General features: G+C 39.3%; 1 protein-coding gene across 5 annotated transcripts in view; it reads right to left on the reverse strand.

Moving 5' to 3' along the window:
- Window positions 1-1,005: 1,005 nt before the first annotated feature.
- The window catches only part of LOC409006 (arrestin red cell), a 29,395-nt gene continuing 8,509 nt past the window's right edge, over window positions 1,006-21,891 (reverse strand). The window contains exons 1-9 of one of the 5 annotated variants that reach the window (XM_016913896.2): window positions 14,144-14,446; window positions 12,737-12,950; window positions 12,123-12,495; window positions 11,440-11,733; window positions 10,247-10,384; window positions 7,982-8,125; window positions 5,229-5,315; window positions 4,939-5,082; window positions 1,006-4,683 (exon numbers count right to left, since the gene is read on the reverse strand). In XM_016913896.2, the coding sequence (XP_016769385.1) occupies window positions 4,608-4,683; window positions 4,939-5,082; window positions 5,229-5,315; window positions 7,982-8,125; window positions 10,247-10,384; window positions 11,440-11,733; window positions 12,123-12,495; window positions 12,737-12,950; window positions 14,144-14,152 (1,479 nt within the window). In that variant the 5' untranslated portion in view covers window positions 14,153-14,446 and the 3' untranslated portion in view covers window positions 1,006-4,607. Of the gene's footprint in view, window positions 4,684-4,938; window positions 5,083-5,228; window positions 5,316-7,981; window positions 8,126-10,246; window positions 10,385-11,439; window positions 11,734-12,122; window positions 12,496-12,736; window positions 12,951-14,143; window positions 14,447-21,891 lie in introns of those variants that run through there. The other 4 variants (XM_006561831.3, XM_392535.7, XM_006561832.3 and 1 more) reach the window with 4 other exon arrangements.

Raw genomic sequence — 21,891 nt, forward strand, 5'->3', positions numbered from 1 at the left:
ACAAAATAGAATACTGCGATTACACATACACTTTTTTTTTTTTTTTAATTAATCGATAAACGTGGACGATTCTTTTTTGTTTCTTTTTCTTTTTATTAATATTATTATTATTGTTATCATTAATATTATCAATATTAATATTAATATTAATATTATTATTATTATTATTATTATTATTAATTTCTCTTACTTTAAATTGTTTCTAACTTAGCTAACTATATTATGCCCTGCGTAATTCTATAATCGTTACAATCGTCACTCTCCGCGATATACTCAATGTACAACAATTTTTACCTCGCGTCTTTCTTTCGTGTCTTAACATCGATGATTAAATATAACAACGTACAAGATCCATTTGAGAGTAAAATAATTTGTAAGAAATTGCTCTCGAAAACTGTGGGAACAGTTCACCCTTATAAAAAGTATCTTCGAGAGAGTTTTTACTTTCAAATGGAATCTCGTAATTTGTCCCAACCAACGTAGTTCGAGACGAAAAAAGGAGAGAGAAAGAAAAGAGCTACGAATTGCTCGATACGAATCGCGATCCGTGATTAATATAAGGCTTTTTTTTTTCAACGGGCTCTTTCGTTCCCCTTCAAAAAATACAAAATATCGAGTCGCAAACTTGATACACTCGTTAAAAAAAAAAAAAAAAAACGACGACACGACGACTCTCTTTAAAACAGCACCCATTATTGACTCTCTGAAGCAACTCTGTAACAATTTGTTGCAATTTGTTTTGTGCAGTATCGATATATTATCTATCGATCCCTCGTCTCATTCCTCGTTTCCAAACGATTATGTTATTATTATTATTATGTTATTAATTTACGTATCGAACTATCTCTCCATGATCGATCACCACATTCGATTTCTTTTTTTTTTTTCTTTTTTTCTCTTTGTCCCTTTAATATGTTACAAAAAATATTGGCGCGCACCAGCGCGTGCGAATATAAAATATACTCTCGCGCGTATTGTACAAGCCGTTTCTTCATCTTTTCTCTCTTTTTCTCTATACGCAGTGTACAAGTTTAATTGTTTGCGTGTGTGTATGCGTGTGTGCGTACGCGTAAGTTTGAGGTCCGAATCTTTATGAAATCACCATCACACGATTTCAAAGTGGGGCAAAGTGCAAGATGAATAACGAATCGTAGCGTAAGCACAGTTTATACAATTTCTTTTCTCTTTTTTTCCCCTAAAAAAAAAAAAAAATACACGATTAAGAAACACGAAGACCCCAAACTTACGGCCGTTTTCTTCCACTTATCTAAATAAGTTTAAACATTAACTCGACATTTACAGTATTAACTTATGCAATTGTTTTCGCTCGACTAATAACTATAGAATAATAATTATGTTCGTCTTGTTCCTCCCATTCTCCCTTGAAAGCTTCCTTGCTTACGAAAACATTGAAGTGAGAGAGATGCTTTGGTGTATGTATATATATATATACACATACATATATATATATATAATCGATAATCTCTCCTAAACACACTCCGTAAATGCTAAATTGATAAAAAATACTATTCCTCTCCTCAACTCCTCCTGCGTATATGTAATATATACATGTGCAACGATTTCGAAATCGGCCAACAGCACGATCAACGTTGCCCTGGCCCAAAAAATCGAAAACTTGTTTCGTTTAAAATCGAAGAGAATTCAGTTCGGTTTTCAACTCTGGTTTTTCGTTTCTTGTACAATTGACTTTTGTTACTCGTTATTTATTTATTTATTACAGCGGAAAAATGGCGATCGATCCTTCATCGAACGTATTTATTAACGAAGGATTGTCTTATACAAAAATTTCCCTCCCTTCCCCTCTTCTTCTTTTCATCTCATGGACGTCTATGAACAATAATGATAATAATAATAATAATAATAATAATAATAATAATTTGTTCGCTCGTTAATCTCGTTCTCTTCGATTTTAAACTACCACGATATTTCACTCCCTTCGAGACACGAGAATTATTAACATTATTAACTTGAAAAATTACACTCGTCGATACGCAGAAGTTGCCTCTTTAATCGAACGCGCGCTCGCTGTGCCCCTCGTGAAATTGTCATCGATGTTGATACTTGTAAAATAATAATTAATTGACAGCGGACGCATTGATGTTTTCTTTTTTTTTTTTTTTTTTTAAATCGTGCTAATACAACACACACACATATATATATAAGGTGTCTTCTAAATCGCAGATCGGCGAGATTGATCCAAAGGATTCTATCACGATCTGCCGTTTAGAAAATACTTAGAAAATACCTCGATACCTCGCTCTTAAAGGCATACCGTTTGATCACATACACCTGGAATGATCCCTATCTCTCAATTTACGCTTCGAATTACTCGATTGTACAATTACTTGCATTAATATTCAGACGGTTCAACTTTTAGAAATTTTCGTATCGAAAAGATGATGAAGAAATTACGAAACAAAAATTACAAACTTTGTAGGAAAAGAAAGAAAAATCGTAGGATGAAATATTTAAAAAAAATTTACAGAATAAGCCTATATTTTCTATATGCGATAAACGATACAATAAAATAAGACGTAGATAAAATAAGATCCAAATATTAATGTGACTAACTGTACTCTCTTCCATGACTCGTTTTGCCGTTTCATCACGTGAACGTAAGTCGTAAAAGGATGTAGAAGAAAAAAAAAAAACTCACTCGAATCGATATTCCATATCAAAGTGTTCGATTCAATTTTTGCAAACGGTCTTCGGTAAACGATGCAAGTAACGAATTGGATCGATTTCAAGTATGTTCGCAAAGAAACGAATTTTCGATAATCCGAAATGTGTATTCAAGATGGCGCTAGAATGTTTCATTCGGTAAAAAATGTGATACATAAAAAAGGAATAGAAAAATCGTACGATTGGTAACGTGTTGCAAAAAACCCAATACTTTCTTGATGTCGGTATAAACGTGTAAAAGCTAAACTGCTGAAATTTTACATAATTCTCTTTTCTTTTATTTTTTTTTATTTCTATTTTTTCTTTTCTTTTCTTTTTTTTTTTCTCTTTTTTTTCCCCTTTAATCATGTTTTATTGTTTAAGCGTGTGTGACGATAAAGTTTGCATAATTCGGTGTGTAATACAATACGTGTATTCGTGTGTATACATATTTATCTATATATAACGTATTCTTTGTTTTATGTATATATATATATATATATTTATATATATGTAACGTTTAATTAGGATTCGTTGAATTTTTCTTGCCTTTCCGGTAAGAAAATCCGAAAACGACTTTCACGACTTTCGATTATTTAATTCTTTGAAAAGAAACATTCTCATTGAATCTCATTCTGATCGCATTCTGTTAAACTGTCGAATACAAAGAGACAACACATTTTAGCGATCAACGTAACGCGTTATCTCACACAGAATATTGTTTAATTTTCAATTATCGTACAATTCTTTTATAAACTGTGATACGCTCGTTGTTGAAAAGTCACACGATTCGAGCAATACGTTAAAAACGAGAATTCATTTCGAGATCTTCGAAATTATTCGATGGTTCATGATCGAAACTATCTAATACATCTTCCAACGAAGCGAGATAATTTTTAAAGTTTGTCAAGAAATAGTAACTGATTGATTCATTTTCCATTGCAAAAAATTCGTTTGTACGATAAGAGGCTGCATGATATTCAATCCGATCTTGTATAGATTCTACAAGAAGAGAAAAGCTTATGGTTATTTCTCATAAACGTTATTCAACGCAAAATCTCAAAATTGAAAAGTTTCACGCAATAATGAAAAAGATATTCATAGGAAGGATGATAAAACTTTGACAAATTTAATATATCTCGATAAGGAGAAAGCGTGTAACTTATTATCAACGACTTAAAGGATTTTTACTAAACTAGTAATAGCACGAAACGAATAATAATCCTTTCTGCAACGAAATCGACCAGTCTCTTTTTCACATTTTTTTTTTTTTTTCGTACTCTCTTCGTGTAAAAACGCACACTTGAAAAACGTGACTAACAGGAAGAATTCCGCATACTGGCCATTTGATTAAAATAAGAAAAACACGTGTGCTGGTTCAAATCGCATCCCCAAAGATGCACTCCTCCATCCCGTTACTGGGTATAAATAATATCGTTTCATCCGACATCTTTTTCAACGATGCGTTCAGTCTTCGATGCTCCGAATCGTTTTCCATCCATAAACGAAAAAACGTCGTCAAAGCGTTAAACACATTGTTATCCCGCATCGTGATTTTAATCGATCCAAAATGTTTCTTCCTCCACTGACGAGTCGAACGAGGTGCGCTTTAATTACTCCCTGTGCGATTGATTATTAGTACCATTCCATAGGTGTCGTCCCATGTACAACTATCTAGATGAATTTGACCAATACGATTTTTCATCCAGCATCGAAGGAAAAGTCGAGATAGTTGTTCCAGCGATCGTCGAACGAAAGAGATCTTTCGATCCTTGCGGCGAAGAATCGACGTTCCATTTTGTCACCGATCACTCAATCATTTTCCCAACCGAGACAACGAATTAAAGGATCAGCTGGCTCGCGCCGTTCTGGAAGATCTTGCGTTTGGTTGCGTCGAACAGGTCGATCGAGTTGGATCCACGTAGTCAGGCATCCGTCTCGCCCTTCAACCTGAGACGGGCAAAGTCCTCGAAAATGATGTCGTCGTCGCCGTCAGCCTCCCTGAAATAGGGACAATTTGAAAAATTGATAAAAGATCTTTCGATATAGATTTTCTTTCGTGTAGAAATTAAATTGCGAATTAATTCCATCTTCTTGAAATTTTTTAAAATTACGATGATTTTAAACAAGTTTTTTTAAAATCGATTTTCGCATATAACACGAGAGGATAACGTAAGAGGAAGATCGATAGCAGCGACGATGATTTATCGAAACGTCTATCGAGAAATCGAATACTTAACACATCGATCAACGTACGTGTCCAATTGAATCAGATTTGTGTCGAGCGGTATCTCGCTATCCGTCTTTTGCGTCGGGCTGGGCCGAGCCGTGGGTGGCGCTGGTTCCTCTTCTTCCGGTTTCGGATGCATCAAGATGAACGGCAGTTCCGCCACTAATTCGCTGTTAACAACGTGAATTAAATTCCTCCTTCGTTTCCTGCTTCCTCGAGTATCGTAATTAAATTAATTCGATATAAATTGATATCAATTGCGAGTCGAAAAGAAATTTTTCGGTGTTCAAAAAGAGGTGTTCGAGTTTCAACTTACCCTCCTAAGGCTCCGAGGCAAAGCTTCACTTTCACTTTGTACTGGACGATTATCCCTAGATTCTCGCGTTGCGAGGGATCCACCACGCTGCGAAACCAGAAAAATTCGTAGATTTTTCCATCGTTTATCAGCTGCCCAAACATTCAAGCCCAGCATGCATAAATAAGCGGAACAATACGAATTGAAGAAGCGAGAAAAAGTAGAGCGTTGAAGCAGTACATTCAAAGGAACTAAGTGGCGAGAAATATCGTGGAAGGGTAGGAATATATAAGGGTTAAGTTGTTGATGATCGTAAAAAAAAAAAAAGGAAGGTTCGAAAAAACGGTATCAAGCAGTTTGCGGGAAGCAACAAGTGCAAAAGCGAGCATTCAAGACAAGAAAGAAGCAGGGGGGAACAGGGTTTTATCGATTTTGTTTAAGCATGGTTGCTTACACGTCTGGAGTTCGCACGATTCGAACAGTGCGGTTGAAGTGGAAATGCAGATACATCAGATACGTGTGAATTAAATTCGGTGTGCAGAAAAATAAAAAAAAAAAAATTCGAAACTATTTCCACGATATAGGAAGAATGTTTTAAACGAATGTTTCCATTATATTCGAAAAGCTTCCACCGCACCGATTTCGTTTTCGTTTCAATTTTGAGTCAAGTGTGTCAAGGGATTTGCAGCAGTGTCGACGAAGCAAAATCGATCCTCTAATGTGGACTATCTACCGTTTGGAAAATTGGAAATAATTCTCGTCGAATCGTCTGTATCTCGTGATCGATCCATAATCGATAATAACATTCTCTCCTTGATTTATATCGGACGAAATCTCTAGCTTCGCCCAGGAAATAAATACTAGCACTATAATGCTCTAATGAAGCAGCAGCACTAAAAAAACGCAACGCCTAAAAAAATCTCATTACCGCGTTCCGTGTGTGCGTTAAAGAGTACACAAGTCCGCTCTACATCGCCAATCAGCCAACTCATCATTCTCTTCTAGGAGAGGAGAGAAATCATCGAAAAAAAAAAAAAAAAAAAAAAAACACGATAAAGAGAAACGTGCACGTTGCTGTTCACGACTTCTCTCGCCCCTATATCGCCCCCCTTTTCAAATTATTTATAAGCGAATCGTTTGTGCAATCGCGCGTATAATTATCCTCGTCACCTCGCTTATCGAAAGTAACAACGTGATTACACCATTTTATTTCTCTCATACACACACGCACACACATACATACAATTCTCGAGTATCCTTTATCATTTATGAATTAGTATTTTAACGAAGAAATATTTTTTTAACAGAAAAAAAAAAAAAGAACACGAGAAGATTTAAAGTTGAATCGTTTTCGAAACGGAATTCCTTTCTTCAATTTTTCTACGGAAAACGTAATTTAGTTTCGAAAGTAATCGCATTTCTTCTTTTCTTATTATTATCCCGAGTCGAAAAGTTTCTCTCTGTGAAAAAGAAAAACGAAAAATTTCCAAACTCGCATGAAACGGAAGGAAGAAGGTAGGGATTGGCGAGTCGACAGTAACTTTTCGAAGGGATCGAATCAAGTCGAGGAAAGAAAAACGCGGTTGGCCTCTGAATGTACGCGACGCGAAAACGAGCAGGCAACGCTTCTTCTTCCTATTTTCGAACGAAAGTGAAATGTATGTGAATTGGAGGAAGATAATTGAAACTGGATCGAGCAAATAAAATTCGTGAAATTCGGTATGTGACTCATTCTTTAAGGATAAAAAAATTTCCAAACTTCGAATAAGTTTTCGCGAAACCTCGAGCGTTGTTTGGGATATTTTTATTTGAAATTATTTGAAAAAAAAAGAAAGGAAGGAAAAAAAGAGAGGAGTCAAAAATTGAAATGGAAATACGTTTAATTATATTCCATTTAGGAACACTGTGACGAGTTAATCGTCATCAGTGCCTCCCCAGACATTGGCGAGAAACCGTAGTGCTCAACGGAACACGAATAAGAGACACGGTTTACATTAAGAGCCACGAATGTCGGGCGAGCTTCAAAGGGAAAGGCGACAGTTTAAAACGCAGTCTGGCTGTTCAATTTGAGATTCTCATCGCGCGTGGGATACAAAAAAAAAAGAAAAGGGAAAGAGAAAAGGATGCATCAAACCCTTTCATGCCCGTCGCAGAAAGCGTCGATGATAATACGAACAAAAGGTGGATAGTAACTCTTCCACCGGTTTACAATTCACTTCGTCCCCTCCCTCGATGTATATAATTAAAAAATTAATTTCGAGAAACGAAGACGTCCTCGAACGGAGAAGTCGTGATCGCACGCGTGATCGAGCTGCTCTTTTGATACTCATAGAAACAGAGAGAAAGAGAGAAGAGAGAAGAGAGAGAGAAAGAGAGAGATAGAGAAACAGAGGCACGTACACTCAGCACCGATCAAAAGTTTGGGTATGGCAATGTCTGAGGATAGACAGATTCAAAACGTGAGCGTGAAAACGATGCCTATATAAAAATGTGTCGACAAACTGTGTGTGGAAAGAAAAAAAAAAACAACAAAAAGAGCAGAGAAAGCCGTTCAAAATGAAATGGAAATCGAACGAACGAACGAACGAAAAATGGATTCGAGTCGGAGTGTAACGAATGGAATCATCGATGAAAAAAGATGGGGGAGTAAATTCACGGAAATTTCCAATTATCTCGTCGCCCAAACTTTTGACCAGCCCTATATATATTATGTATATGTATGTACGAATATAATCAGGCGTGTGTTGTCCATCGACAAGCAGCGGTTTTCTTACAGGGTGCTGGACGCCAGATTGGTGTCCTCGTCTTTGATCTGGCCATCGAGGGCAAGCCCCCATTTATCTTTGTTGTCGGCGAGAAGCGGTTTCAGAGAGAACACTTTGCTCAGCGTGAAACCTGGCCCCACCGGGCACCCCTCCCTGATAAACATGTAGGCAGAAGAGTGAAGGTAAACGTGCCACCGGAGGCCTAATATATATCCGGATCAATCGGAATTTCCGGTATATATATATATATATGAAGGGGGGAAGAGGGGAGAAAGAGAGGGGGTCTTAACGCGTTGGGTCGCGTTTCGGTAAATCAAAATTAATTTTTCGCGAGGTACTTGGAGTTCTACGGGTTTTCTCGTTTCTCTTCCCATGTCAAAGACACTGACTTGCATTAAATGGCGCGGTTAACAACGACGTTATCATTATCGATTTTCTCGTCGAAGATCGTCGATTTATCAGTGATAAAAAAGCTTGATAAAACTCGTCTCGCGTTGGATTAGTTGTTACTTGCGGTTTCGATGGGATTATTATTATTATTAGTATTATTATTATTATCTAATCTATCAAATAATTGATCAAAGATTCCGTCGGAACCCGGGTGAGTCACGTTTCTTCCTGCTCGATTCGATTGGAATCGTGACGCGCGATAATTACATTTGAAATTTAAATTTGGAATAATTCGATTCCAAGGTGTGGGACATGAACCGCGAATCGTTTCAATTTTTGCGCAAAATGACGTTGAGATCGAGCTTCGAAAAATAATCCTGATCAAACGTATTGTTCCTATTTCTGCAAAAAGAAGAAGAAGAAGAAGAAAAAAGAAAAAAAGAAACAGACATCCAACAGATGTAAATGATCGACGGGAAAAAACGAGGAACTTTATATAAATTTATATATCACGATGTTAATCCATCGTAAATAGGGAATATTGGAAGAAGGGGAGGGAATAAAATCGGTGCTACGTGCGGGACACATCGAGGCGTACTTCAATATCGCAAAAAACGACTCTCGTGACTCTCTCCAGTGACGTGTAGCATCGTTGGAACGATATAGAGCTGCCACTCCGCGAGCACCGATATTATATGATCCCATAATACGAAAGCTCGGTCACGAGAGGCACGCATCGACTTCAACCTCGTCGAGGGGACAGGACAACGATAATAAGCTATGTGACACGCGCTCTGTGACGATATCCTGACGATATATATATACCCGCCGTATATATATATATATATATATATTTATATGTATATCCCCGTGTGTGTAAAAAACGCGAAAAACTTCAGCTTGTGCGTCACACTGCAATACAGACTACATGGAGAATACAGGGGGAGAAAAAAAAGAGCGATAAAGAAAGAAAGAAAGAAAGAAAGGAAGGAAGAAAGAAAGAAATAAAGAGTGAGAGAGAAATATATAGAGAGGGAATGAGGGTTCGATCGATCAGCATATCAATTGTGGAGAGACACAGACGTGGAGATAACGGAAAATAAAGTGAAAACGAAAGGTGGAGGGAGAGAGGGTTAGAGAAAGAGGGACGGTGTCCTCTGTACAGCAAAATAGACCACCACCGATGGAATACCAAATCCATATAAAAAAGTTCCCCAGCAAAAAAGGCGATGAAGAAAAATACTGGCATTCCACTTTGATATAGTGTTCCCATACAATATATTTCGATTCTCAACAACGCGATCGTCCGCAAAAGACTGCAAACAGGCTTCGATGCGAGAGTTAATATATTCCGATTGTTGTTAACAATCCTGCAACAGCGCATCCAGACTCTTTCGTTGCCACGACAGATATACATATTCCTTTTCCTTATTTATATCCGAAGATCGCAAGTATAAATCTTTCTTTTTTGAACTTTTAACGATACGAAAAGTAATTTCTTGCATAATAACGAAAGAGATCCAAACGCGCAATTATAGAATTAATGTGTTTTGTATGTTCGATGATTGATCGATCGAATAATAATAGAAAACGATTAAAAGTTGTAATCGAGAACTAATTGAAAAGAGATGTCTATTGCGAACGGGGACGCGAGAACGCCCCCGTTAATAAAGTGAGTATAAAGCAACGCGAAAAAAAAGGTGGAAAAAAAAAAGGAAAGGAGAATTTCTGTTACTTCTCCAACCGATAATCCTCGGAATCGAAATCTCGCGAAGAGATTTCTTCTTCAGAATCATTTGGCCCGTTTCCAGTCTTCGGTCGCGCGAACGTTCGCCTCATCGCCCAAGAAAAAATGATATAGCCGGCCAATGTTTGAGCACTCACATTGTGCTAGATGCGAGATTGGTGTCCTCGTGTTTAAGTTGGCCGTCTAGGGCAAGACCTCGCTTGTCTTTGTTGTCAGCAAGCGTTGGCCTTAGAGAAAAGACCTTGCTCAGTGTGAATCCTGGCGATACCCCTATACTGCCAGTGCAATCATTTTATTTTCTGTATCGTTGTGTTATCATTCCTTTCGCCGATTGATCGCATCTCACGCACCTAGCGTTAGTACTAATGGGGACAGATCTTCTTTCTTTCGTTTTTTTTAAACAGCTACCTCGAGTATTCTATTCAATCGTCACGTTAGAAGAAAAACCAAAAAAAAAAAAAAAAAAGAAAGAAAAGAAAAAAGAAAAAAAAGAAAGAGGCAAGCGTTCGAGTCAATTCTCCGATATAACACGATGTATCGAAGCGTGGAGATAATTACGCGATAAAACGTCGTAATAAAAAAATTCGACGAAAAGTGAAATTGGACTGGAATGCTCGCCAAATTCGGTAAATTTCTTCGGATAAGGAACGCGGAGATTAACGAGATTTCGAGATTGATACGAATTTATCAGATGAGGCGTAAATTCTCGCGTTGGATTGAAATTTATCGCGACGCGGTTTTAATTTATACCTTCCTGCGCCCGACCCGATTGATCTTGAGTACCTGGTGCCTGGTCACGTCGCAGAATGTGTTACTCGTAAATTTCTCGGTAATCTACCTCGGCCTATACACCGTGTATGCGTGTGTATAGGCCGGTCGGTTTCTATTTAAGGATATCGAACAACACGAAATATAGAACGTCTTCTATCAACGTCGATCAATCGATCGTGACCAAACACGAAATTCTGTTTCCCTCCTCGAAATACAAAAAATCGCGTCTCGAATTCGTTTGCGACGGAGTCTGGCAACGGATAAATCCATTATCAATTTAGTAATATAATTATTCGATGTAATGATACGACGATCTATAGAAATAGCACAATGGAGTTGGAAACAAATCTCAAACGGATTTTTAAAAATTTCTCCCATGCCCACGTGTCGCGATGGAAACGAGGCGACGTGTCGCAATATCGAGACACGTTATATTTCATCAACGCCAGCAACGCGTATGTTCGCTCGAACGCGTGGATCCATTCGTTGCCACGCTCTCGCACGCTCGTTTCGCGGCCAAGAACCGGGCGAAGCGCGCGGCGAACTGAACGATACTCACTCGCTCTCGGCCTCGGCCACCGTGCACTTGTACTGCGCCGTCGAGAAGAGGCAAATGTCCGCGAATTGCCTCACCGACACCTTGATCTTTTTCACCGTCCTGTTGCTGTTGTTCGCTATGTGCACGTTCACAGCAATGTTCTCCCCGTGATGGTACAGCTCCTTGTCCAACGACGCCTCCAGGTGAAGCTTGTTCGGCGACATGACGAATTCTTTGCTCACCTCGACGGAAGGCTGCTCGCCTTGCTTCGACGGCGCGTACATGATCTTCCGTATCGCGAGCCGCACCGAGTTTCTGCAACACGCGTGATTTATCGGTAGCTTGTCAACCGGATAAGCGAACCGTTAACCCACGCCGCGACATTCCATTTCGTATCGAGTGCGTAATGCGAAAAGATCGATCCTGTCCTACGTTTATTTCCGTCCAACCCTTTTCCTTCGATATATCGTATAAATATCGATTTGAATTGGTGGATATATCCGTTCATTATTGGAAATATTACAAGTTTAACTCGAGAGAGAGGTTGAAAATTTCTAAAATAATTCTTTGCGCCAGAAAAGGGTTAAAGGAAAGGAGCGTGTTGTTGCGTAAAAAATCGATCTTCTAGGGAGGCGGGGAGGTAGAGATCGCGTGATCGCGGAACGTTTCCCCTCCCCGGGGATCGCGATAATCGTGGCTCGTACCGTTTCTGCGGTTTGTCGTCCTGCGTCTCACCTACGAACGCTTTTAATTCGTAGTCGACGCCGCACGGTTTCCCGGTGTCGCCTGGCGCCGGCTGCAGCGTGACCGACGCAGGGCAATGAGGCGGTAACTCGAAATAGAAAGGGTACGCGTTGCTCCCCAATTTCTTGATCAGCTTCTCTTGCAACCGCGTCAGCTTCCTCTGCTGGGCGCCAGCCACCACGGGATAGATTTGCTCGGCCGCCAAGTAGAGATCCTTTCGAAAGGTCAGCCCGAGAACGTCCAGGTCCTCCCTCCCGTACTTGAACGCGGCCAGCACGTGGCCGAAAACCTTGCGATCCTTCGCGTAGTCCGGGTCGATCAGCACGACCCCGTCTGCAACCAATCAAACGATCAGACTCGAGATTGGCTTTGGATTAATCCTTCGAACGAATTTTCAAAATTTCGAACGATCGATAGTAATTGGATTGAGAGGAGGTAAAGTGTTTTAAAAACGTATATCTGAGTACGTTATACGTTCGTATAAAAAGGAGAGGAAAGGTTTTAGGTTGTAGATTCAACAGGTAGACACGTAACGATGGTGATGGAGCGCGACCAAGTAAGAGGGTCGTCTTACCGATAGGATCGACGTGAGTTATGTGATCGACGAAATCTCTTTTCCCGAGGTATACCGTGATCTTTCCATTAAGGCTGGATTTTTTGAAGACACGAGTAGCTTGCCGCTTGCTCGCACTGTCCACAGTGTCCATCGCGCAGATCTCGGGGCTTACGATGGCCCCTAACTCATTTGACTCCTCAGGCTCCGAATATTCAGATTCCGAACTGTCCCACTGAAAAGAAAAATCAAAATTTTAAGGATATACAAGCGTGAAAGTTGGACACTTCCTTTAATAAATCAGGGTGGAGATTACGTTTGGGGCAAATATAGGGTAAATTTTTTTCCATTTCGTTTGAAATTTGCGTTTGAATTTTTTTAAACGGAGAGCAAGGATGGAGGAGGTGCACGCCCTTTCCTTTGAATTAAACTTTCCATTCTGCTTGCCTAACTTTTGCGATCCAACGTTCCCCATTCGATTCACCGCTGAACGGAAGCCGTTTCCACGATCCATTTTATAATTCTGAAAAGATATTTTCAAAAACCCCTAACTTCCATTTCTGATATTACTCATTGTCCCCGACGAAGACTCGACGTCGGCGAATTTTCAGTAGAGATACATACATATATATGTGTGTGTGTTCACGTTTTTCGTGTCTCGCCACTCTCGCACGGCATTGGCATTCCCCCGCGCCCGAGCACGCAACTTGCACGTATTGTGAATCGACAAAGCCGATGCATACTGTAATGCACGCCAAAAAGGACGTTCGTCATCGTTCTTTGAGAACGGCGCACGTATGCGCGCGTAAAACGGCTCTTTGATCCATCGTCAAAGAAAATGCGCAGAGGTAGAGAGAGGAAGAGGAGAGGGAGGAGAGAATATCAAAAGAGAATCTAGACGATACACATTTATTTCTCTCTCGAGGAAGGAACGTTAGCTACTGATAAAAGTCACGCGTGCATATTTTCTTTCATCGTCGAACGAATCCCCGGCAAACTTTTGCCGCGATCTTTGGCGAAAGAAAAAAAAAAAGAAAAAATCAACCAAAGGAACTCGACGAGAGAGAGATTCGAATTCGTCGAAACATTCACGATCACGATCGATCACGATTCGAAACTTGGAGACTTTCGAGAGAGCTTTGTCTCGCCAGACTTGGCAAGCTTAACCAAAACTCGAATCCCTTCCTAAGAAGGATTTAAAGCCTGAAAAGTTTTGGGTATGGAAACACGCGTCGATCGGTAATCCGAAATACGTGATCGCGACTGTTAATGACGCGATATTTTCAGGTATAATACGCTCGATCGATAAGAAAGTTTGCAATCGACGCGATACATCACAATGAAATATCGAACTGTCGTCACGCTTATCGTTCCACGATTCATCACGCTAAATGATATTCAACCTCGTGAAAACGAGTGTCTTTTCACCTTTGCCATACTCGCCACGATGTTTTCACGCAGATGCTCTCACTATGTGTTCTTCCTTTATGGAGAGGAGTTGCCGATTAGATGAATAATCCGCTCCGCTCTTTTTTCGACCGATTTCACGAATTTCGCGATCGTTCAATCGCACGCAAGCATTGTCTTCTTTCTGATGTTGCACGTTTCCCGAGTCGAACCACTTGTTAAACGTTCGTCGAGGATAAACGATGATGAAACGAGGAGAGAAGGAAGATTTCGCAGAACCCTACGATCCTGGCGAGTGCCGGCCACCGACTAGACGGCTCTTGACAAATGGATGTCAATTTCAATCGACGCTCGTGTTACTCTTAACGCGATCCAAGGAACGATCTCTCTGGTTGGTGCCAACGGAGAGAGAAAGAGAACGGAGACGATTGGCGTAGATTGGCGAATATTCGTATTTCCGGGAAATTGAAATCACTTTTCCCGATATCTTGTAGATTAACATTCCACCTTTCTGTCGTAATATCGTACGTTTAATAATATCTCGCAAATCTCGATAAATAAATAAATTGATAACTTGGGGACTTGATAAATAATTTACACGTTCCATAAATCTTTAAGCTTTTTTCTTTTTTAATATCTCTTTAATATCTTTCACGGATCTATTTTTAACAATTGCAAATTTCAAATCTTCCCTCTCGAGATGTTTCGAGTCGGAGGAAAAATTACTTGGTATTATGAACGTTTACCCCGGGAAATTTCGTGGAAGCCGGGCGTGTTCCGGGCAGGCGCGTGGCGGATAAAATAGAAATAGATCGGAAGCGAGTGAGCGAATCGATACGGGGAATCGGCAATTGGCGATGAATACGCGAGTTCCAGCGTGTACGCGGTATCCATCGTCTGGACGGAAGATTATTACGGTACAATGGCACGATAGATTTAAGGCTGGCTAGGATTAAACGAGCGTTGATTCGAACACATTCTACAGCACGTGAGCAATATAAAGAGCCGTTGCAGGATTGGCCGCACAAGCGTTACGTGTTCTTCATGCAACGCACGTCGGAAAATGGAGCGTGGCTATTTAACGTCGATAGTCAAACGTTCGCGTAATTGTGCTTTGCGAGTGACGACTAAGCGCGATCACGTACGTAATATAGATAGAATGATTTCATTCGTGTAACTCGTTTTATTGTCTTAAGGATTGTTCGTGTCTGGACGCGAGGAGGACGATATTATTTATGCATTTACGAAATTCGAACAGTTAAAAAATAATTGCACAGACAAAGTATGTCTAAAGTATATAATTATGCATTGTTTGTTTAAGCTTTTTTTCTTCTTTTGCAAAAAAAATCCGCTTATATTACCAAATCTTTTGATTCTTCTCGTTCGTCTGAATGATATTAATTAATCTAATTAATCGTCGAAATTTATTAAAACGGGTTGTCAAGAGTTTTTGATTTTAAGACAGGCAAATCGTTGAACGAACAAAATTTTCCGTGGCGCGAAAGGGTTCGAAAATGTTAGGAACTCGATACTTTGGGATCGGGTCAAGAAGAGATCGGATTGCCGAAAGCAATCTCGTGACTCAAGAATGCCGGGATCCCAAAGAATTTCGAGAACTCGAACGATCCTCCAAGACTAGCTTTATTGAATACCGCTATGGTTTCGGATTCTCGATCTTTCAGACGTTTTAAGAATCCTGCATAATAAAATTCTCAACAAGTTCAACGTTCTCGAGTCACGAGCTCTTCTCTCTCCCCCCCCGTGGAATTCGACTCGATTCCAGCAGAAATTTTCGATTTGACTTAATTCGAAATCTCTGGATTCTCGCCCACCTCTGTTCCAATCGACGATTTTTCGCAAAATTTTCTCGATCATCGAACGGAAAAATTACGGAATTAGAATTTGATTCGATCGGATAGAATCACGATGAAAAATCTTCCTTAAGATCGACGCACGATTCAACAGCGGAGCGAGTGGGACAGAAACGAGATTAGCGCGAAGCGGAAAAACGTGAGCGAAGCTCGTCGCTGTTGCTGGGAAACGAAAAAAACCGATAAGCCGACAGTTTCACTCGATTAGGGGGAAAAATCAATTTTATCACGGCTCGGCCGTTTCATTTCCATTTTGAACAAAATGTTGTTCGAGCTTTTAATTCGCAGGATTCGCCTCTCGGAAAAAAAAAAAACGCTTGGATATAGAATTTTTGAAATATCTTTTCTGGGAAATAAAAGATGTTCGTTCGAGGATGATGGACGATTAAAATCGATGGAAGGATTACTGAGAAAGAAAGATGAGAATTCGTGCGAAACGATCATCGAGCAGCTAGCGACGAAATGGGTTTTCTATTCTTAATCGCGATTTTCACGAGAAATGTATTGCGACTCGAATTTAAAAATAGTTGCTTGCTTTCGAGCATATATCAAGTTAGAAAACTGATCGTGAACTTGGCGTTACTGCCTAGTAAACGTAGGTACGTATGGTTTCTTTTGAAATGGAATTATATAGCGAGATTTTACGATGTCGGTATGCACCTTCGAGGAAATATTACGTCCAAATATATTCTATCCTTCAAAATATCTTCCTTCCACATTTTTCATCCTTTGAATATCAAAAATTCGTTGCTTTTCTATAGTTACAGCTATATATGTTGAATTTCCCATTAATTTTTTTTTTTCACGTTAACGATTCTAAACTTTTGAAATTTTGATACGACGTATAAATAACTATAGGTCGTTCACGTCACTTAATTAACTTGGACTGATGTAATCATACAATTACATTGACTCGATTCGCATAAACGATGGGAATCTAACGGGTCGAGCGTCATTTTCGAACGACACTCTCGCGCGAGAGTTCGTAATTACGTCAACGGTATAATTTCATACCTGGAGCCAACTCACGACCACCGAATCACCGAACCAATCAACCACCGCGTCGCGTGGCAACATTCGAAATGTACTTCTATTAGCGTTCCGCCCCGACGAAATTAAACTCCGAATTTGAGTTTAATTCTGCAACATCTTTGCACAACATTAAAAATCCAATTGTTTCGACGATAAAATTGATTTTTCCAATTTTACTTCTTCTACCCTCTCAATTAAATACACTTTGTCATTTTTTCAGAGCAAAATAACCAGCTGATCCTCTCCTTATCGGTAATCCTATATTGATTGTACTCAAGGCACAAGATAAGATTGCACGCGCAAAGGCGTACGAGAATTAACAGAATCGAATTAACAGACTGATCTCTCCGAGGTGATCGGTAATCCTCTGGGATCTGTAATTATATTTCGCAGAAGTGAATTGAACTCTCTTCCCATATACGACTCGTCTGATCATTTCCACGGATCATAATCGATGGATCGTGTACGACACACTTTTCGATCCATTATTATTCTTCTAGAATTAAGAAACACGTACGAAAAGAATCGCAATTTTCTCCATAATTCAATACAATCATCGTGCTGTTGACGATTACAATTATTCTGATTCGAGCTGTTCAATTTGGCAAAGCGTCACGTCTCGAGAGAGAATGTGTTGAGAGATTTCGAGAGAGAGAGAGAGAGAGAAAAAGAGGAGAAGAAAATTGGAAAACCGGTGCACAGGTCTCAATTTTTCTCCCTCCCCTTCCCCGAAGGACAAGTTTTCCGCCTCTTTGACGCCGCCACTCCGCACAGAGACGATCACGACGATCACTTTGTGCACGTGCACGGAACGAGGGCGCAGAGCAGAGAGGTAATGGACGACCCAGCGTGGTAAATTGCACAATTTATTAGTTATTATGAGGAACATGCATGCGTATTTGCATGTATCGTTTATGAGCCGGGCGATCGTAAAGGGTGGGACGTGGCCGTTTAAACTGCAAACATCGGAACTTTCCGAACGTTGTAGGCAGACGGTAGCTAATAACTTGGTTAAAAAGTTTGATATACGAGTTTAAAAATTGTCGGGACTTGTTGTTGTTAGTTTGTCGCAAAATAAAATCGTGTTTTTTTTCTTTTCTTTTCTTAAACAAGTTTAATAATTCCAAGATTGATAAATACATACATTCGCTAAATTAATAACATCCAAGAGATGTTTACTTGACTCTCGTGGTACAACAGTTTTTCCCTTTTTAATTTAAAACGTTTAAGAAACTTTGATCGTCTCTTTCGTAATAAGTAAAAATACGAGGTCTAGTAAAGTTTTAGAGAGATACCAGTTAAAATTAAATCTCTTATTCGATAATGCAACGTGAACGGAATCTTCGTTATTCTTCGACAAAGAAGAGGCTTTAAAACGATAGCACGAACAAGTATATAATTGAATGAAAAATTGTACTGGCTCCCCGTAATAATCGTATTATTGTACTTCTAACGAGAAAATATTCGTTTGCAATTATTTAAAAAAAAAAAAAACTCTTTCGAAAAAATATCGAAGCAGATTATTTAACGCTTAATATTCATAACAGATGCATTTTTTTTTTTTTTCTTTTATTCCTGTTCTCGCGGAAATTTGAAATTGACGAGCAAAAGGCGGGAGAAGTGCGGATCGATAATGCGCCGATTGATCTGCAGTAATTAAATATCTAAAGGCAACGTCGTGAGCGTAACTTGCTTTACTCTGCGCCGGCACCACGGTAAATTTTGTTATTTTCACAGTATTTTAATTAATTTTCATACTGTCAATATTTAGTCGCGTAATTTCCACGCAATAGATCGTGCAAACACAACTGTTGTTTGCTTCGTCGATGAACAGCAAGTATGAGGGAAGAAAGAAAAAAAAAAAAGGAAAAAAGAAGAAGAGGAAGAGAGTGAAAGAAAACGATGAAAAATTTGCGCGAGAAAAATCAATCCCGAATTTTCGAGCGTGTTTATTAAAATAACGAATAATGCATTAATTAATTAAAATTCATGCTCTGAATTTTAGAAACGATTTATTTAGTCGCGTTTTCAATTGTATTCGCGGGTCAAGGTAAACGGGCGTGTTATTATTATTTATAAATGTTACTTTTTATGGATTGCTTGAACTTCAACTTGGTCTCTACACACTCGAAGGTATACTCGAAGGACGTTGCTTTCTTTCGGCATATGATTTATATTCCTTCGGCGAGAAGACGATAATTTGCATGTCTTCAATAATGCGTCGTATCGAGTTATTTTTGAAACTTTTGAAAAACAATAATTATAATAATAATTTGAGGTCAATATTTCTAACGTGTCTATTAATCACAATTACAATTTACAACGAAATATCTATCAATTATTATAGTTAATTATCCAAAGAAATGACGGAGTCGTAAAAGTAAAATATTCAACAGTGCATTACGAAACAATATTTCCGCGTAATAAAACACGCCGTATAAGAAAGATTATGTATATATATGTATATATATATATGTAAGTACATTGTTGTATGTAACCACTTAATACATTCATAAAGTTCAGTTGCCATTTTATCACGAACCATATTCGAGTTGTTTGTTATTCGTCTTTATCGTATTATACATTGTTGCATAAGAATTGTTTATTTTCTAATACTAAAGTGTTTATCCCGTTTGTTAATTTTTTCATTCTTCGCATTTCCGACTAATAGGACTAGAAGATTAGATTAAGAATAATTTTTTTTTTAAACTAAAAAATAAAGAATAATTTATCGACAAATTCTAATTCTAATTACGCTTTGAATATTTCAAAGATTGAAGACGAGATTGAATTGCTCTTAACGTTTCCACGTAACAGCCCTTCTAATTCTCGATAACACGTCCCAACAATGCCAACAAATTCCACGGAAGACCTTTCCTCCTTTTAAAGGTTAACAATTCACGTTTTACACAAGAGAAACATGGCGCATCCTTGCAATACTTGATTCGCCATAGAATGATCTTCGTTCCATTCTCAAGCCGAGCACTCTCCGTATTTCGACAAATACGAGAAACATTGTGGAAACGTTTTATCCGCGTTTTGAGAAGTTATTAATTAGATTCATCATCGTTTGAATCTCGCTTTCAAGGCTTTATCTTCAACAACAGATACAAATACCGAAGTCACGACGATAATTTTCCATTTTTCCTTGATGATTATCATTTCGAAAATGGATAAATAAACTTTTCCACTGGAAACATCGAAGAAACATTCAGCGAGGGCAATATATACAGCTTTAATCACTTTTTTTTTCCATGGTTATACGTGGAAAACACGATAATAAAAACTTTGTTGGAAATTTGCTCTCGCATACGCTTAATAAACAGCCCAAATTACTATACTTAACGGCGTCCGAGGTTACAAGCTATCACCGGATCGATTGACCGGCTAAAGTTGGAAACCCCTATTGGTCGGATATTTAGGGTGTGTAACACATTCGACCGGATTGAAAATATCTCCATGGAATTTCTCTTTCCATTCCATTTTAATTAGATAAAAAAAGGAAAAAGAAAATTATTTCTCTTTATTTTAATTTAACTCCCTTATATGGAACAAACGCGCACACACACACACGCTTAAATTCTCTGATAGATAAAAATGGTGACGAGCGTGTCACGTTTTCCCACGAAACGTTTGTCCGTGAAAAAGCACCACCACCCGTGAGGTGCACGAATTCGCTTTCACGGATATGCACGCGATCGTTGCAAAACCGATCAAGGACCTCTGGCTCGGTGCGAACCGACCGGCCTTGAATTAGTAGGTATTCGATGACTGACGAACATACCGTGCACGCGTATCCGGATTACTCGCGCTCGTGACACAGAAAATTCTGCTTCGAAACGAAAGCGGAATCGCCCACATACCCGCCTCCTACGTTTTTCCCACGGATATCGAAAGTGATCGACGTCGTCGATCCTCGTCCCGATTCGACACTTGTCGTTCGAGGTTTATACACACTTTTTCGCTTTTCGCCAAAGGGGAAAATATGCTGTGTTATATTTCAGAGCAGGGTACGCTTCCAGGAATCTTAATGGCGGATTTGAACGTTAAACACCGAGCTGGTTCGTTATGCACGGTTATTTTCGGTCGTCCATTAAAATTTCCACCGGTCGTGGCGAATAGATTTCAGAGCGGAGGGGTTTGTCTCTTTTCGTCAAGGAAATTTTCCCCCGATGGGCAGCGATAAAATTAAGCGAGCAAATCGTATCGCAAAATTTTGCAACAGGCTTCAACAAGCCAAAGTTCGAAACGGGGGATTTATTACGGTCAGACGTTTTTTTTTTTTTTGTTAATTACGAAGGAAAGTTCGCCAAGACACCGGTTGCGTCACGAGCTTGAGCTGTTCCAAATTTGTTCGACACCGAATGTTAATAACAGGGGACACTTCTCTCGCCGAGAATACGTCGATTAACCTGCATTTAAAGTTTCAACATCGACGAGTTTGATCCGTTGCCGGTATTTCGCGCAGAAGCGACGTCGTTTGCTCGCGTGAAAAAGAAACTGGGTTAATTGATGCGAGCTGGTGGCTCCCTGGCGGAGGGAAACAGGCGAATTCCACACGATCGAAAGTCACGATTCCGCCTGTGGAACGTGGCTCGTGTCAACGGGGAATCGCGTTTCACCTAATCCTTATGAAAAATCATCGTGTTTTTCATAACAAATATTCTCCTCTCACTCTTTTCGCAATTTCTCGTTCTTGCTGCTGCAATCGACGCATCGACGCACTTTACATTGCAAATAAGCAGACCGGCCACGGGAATGATTTTTCTTCGTCTTTCGTTCGTTGGAAAAAAGAAGAAGAAGAACGTATAGAATGAAACACGACGAAAAAACAGTTTGTTGCGCGTTATTAAAATTCAGGGCGAT

The sequence above is a fragment of the Apis mellifera genome, linkage group LG9 (genome assembly GCF_003254395.2).
Source record: "Apis mellifera strain DH4 linkage group LG9, Amel_HAv3.1, whole genome shotgun sequence".
NCBI classification, from domain to species: domain Eukaryota; kingdom Metazoa; phylum Arthropoda; class Insecta; order Hymenoptera; family Apidae; genus Apis; species Apis mellifera.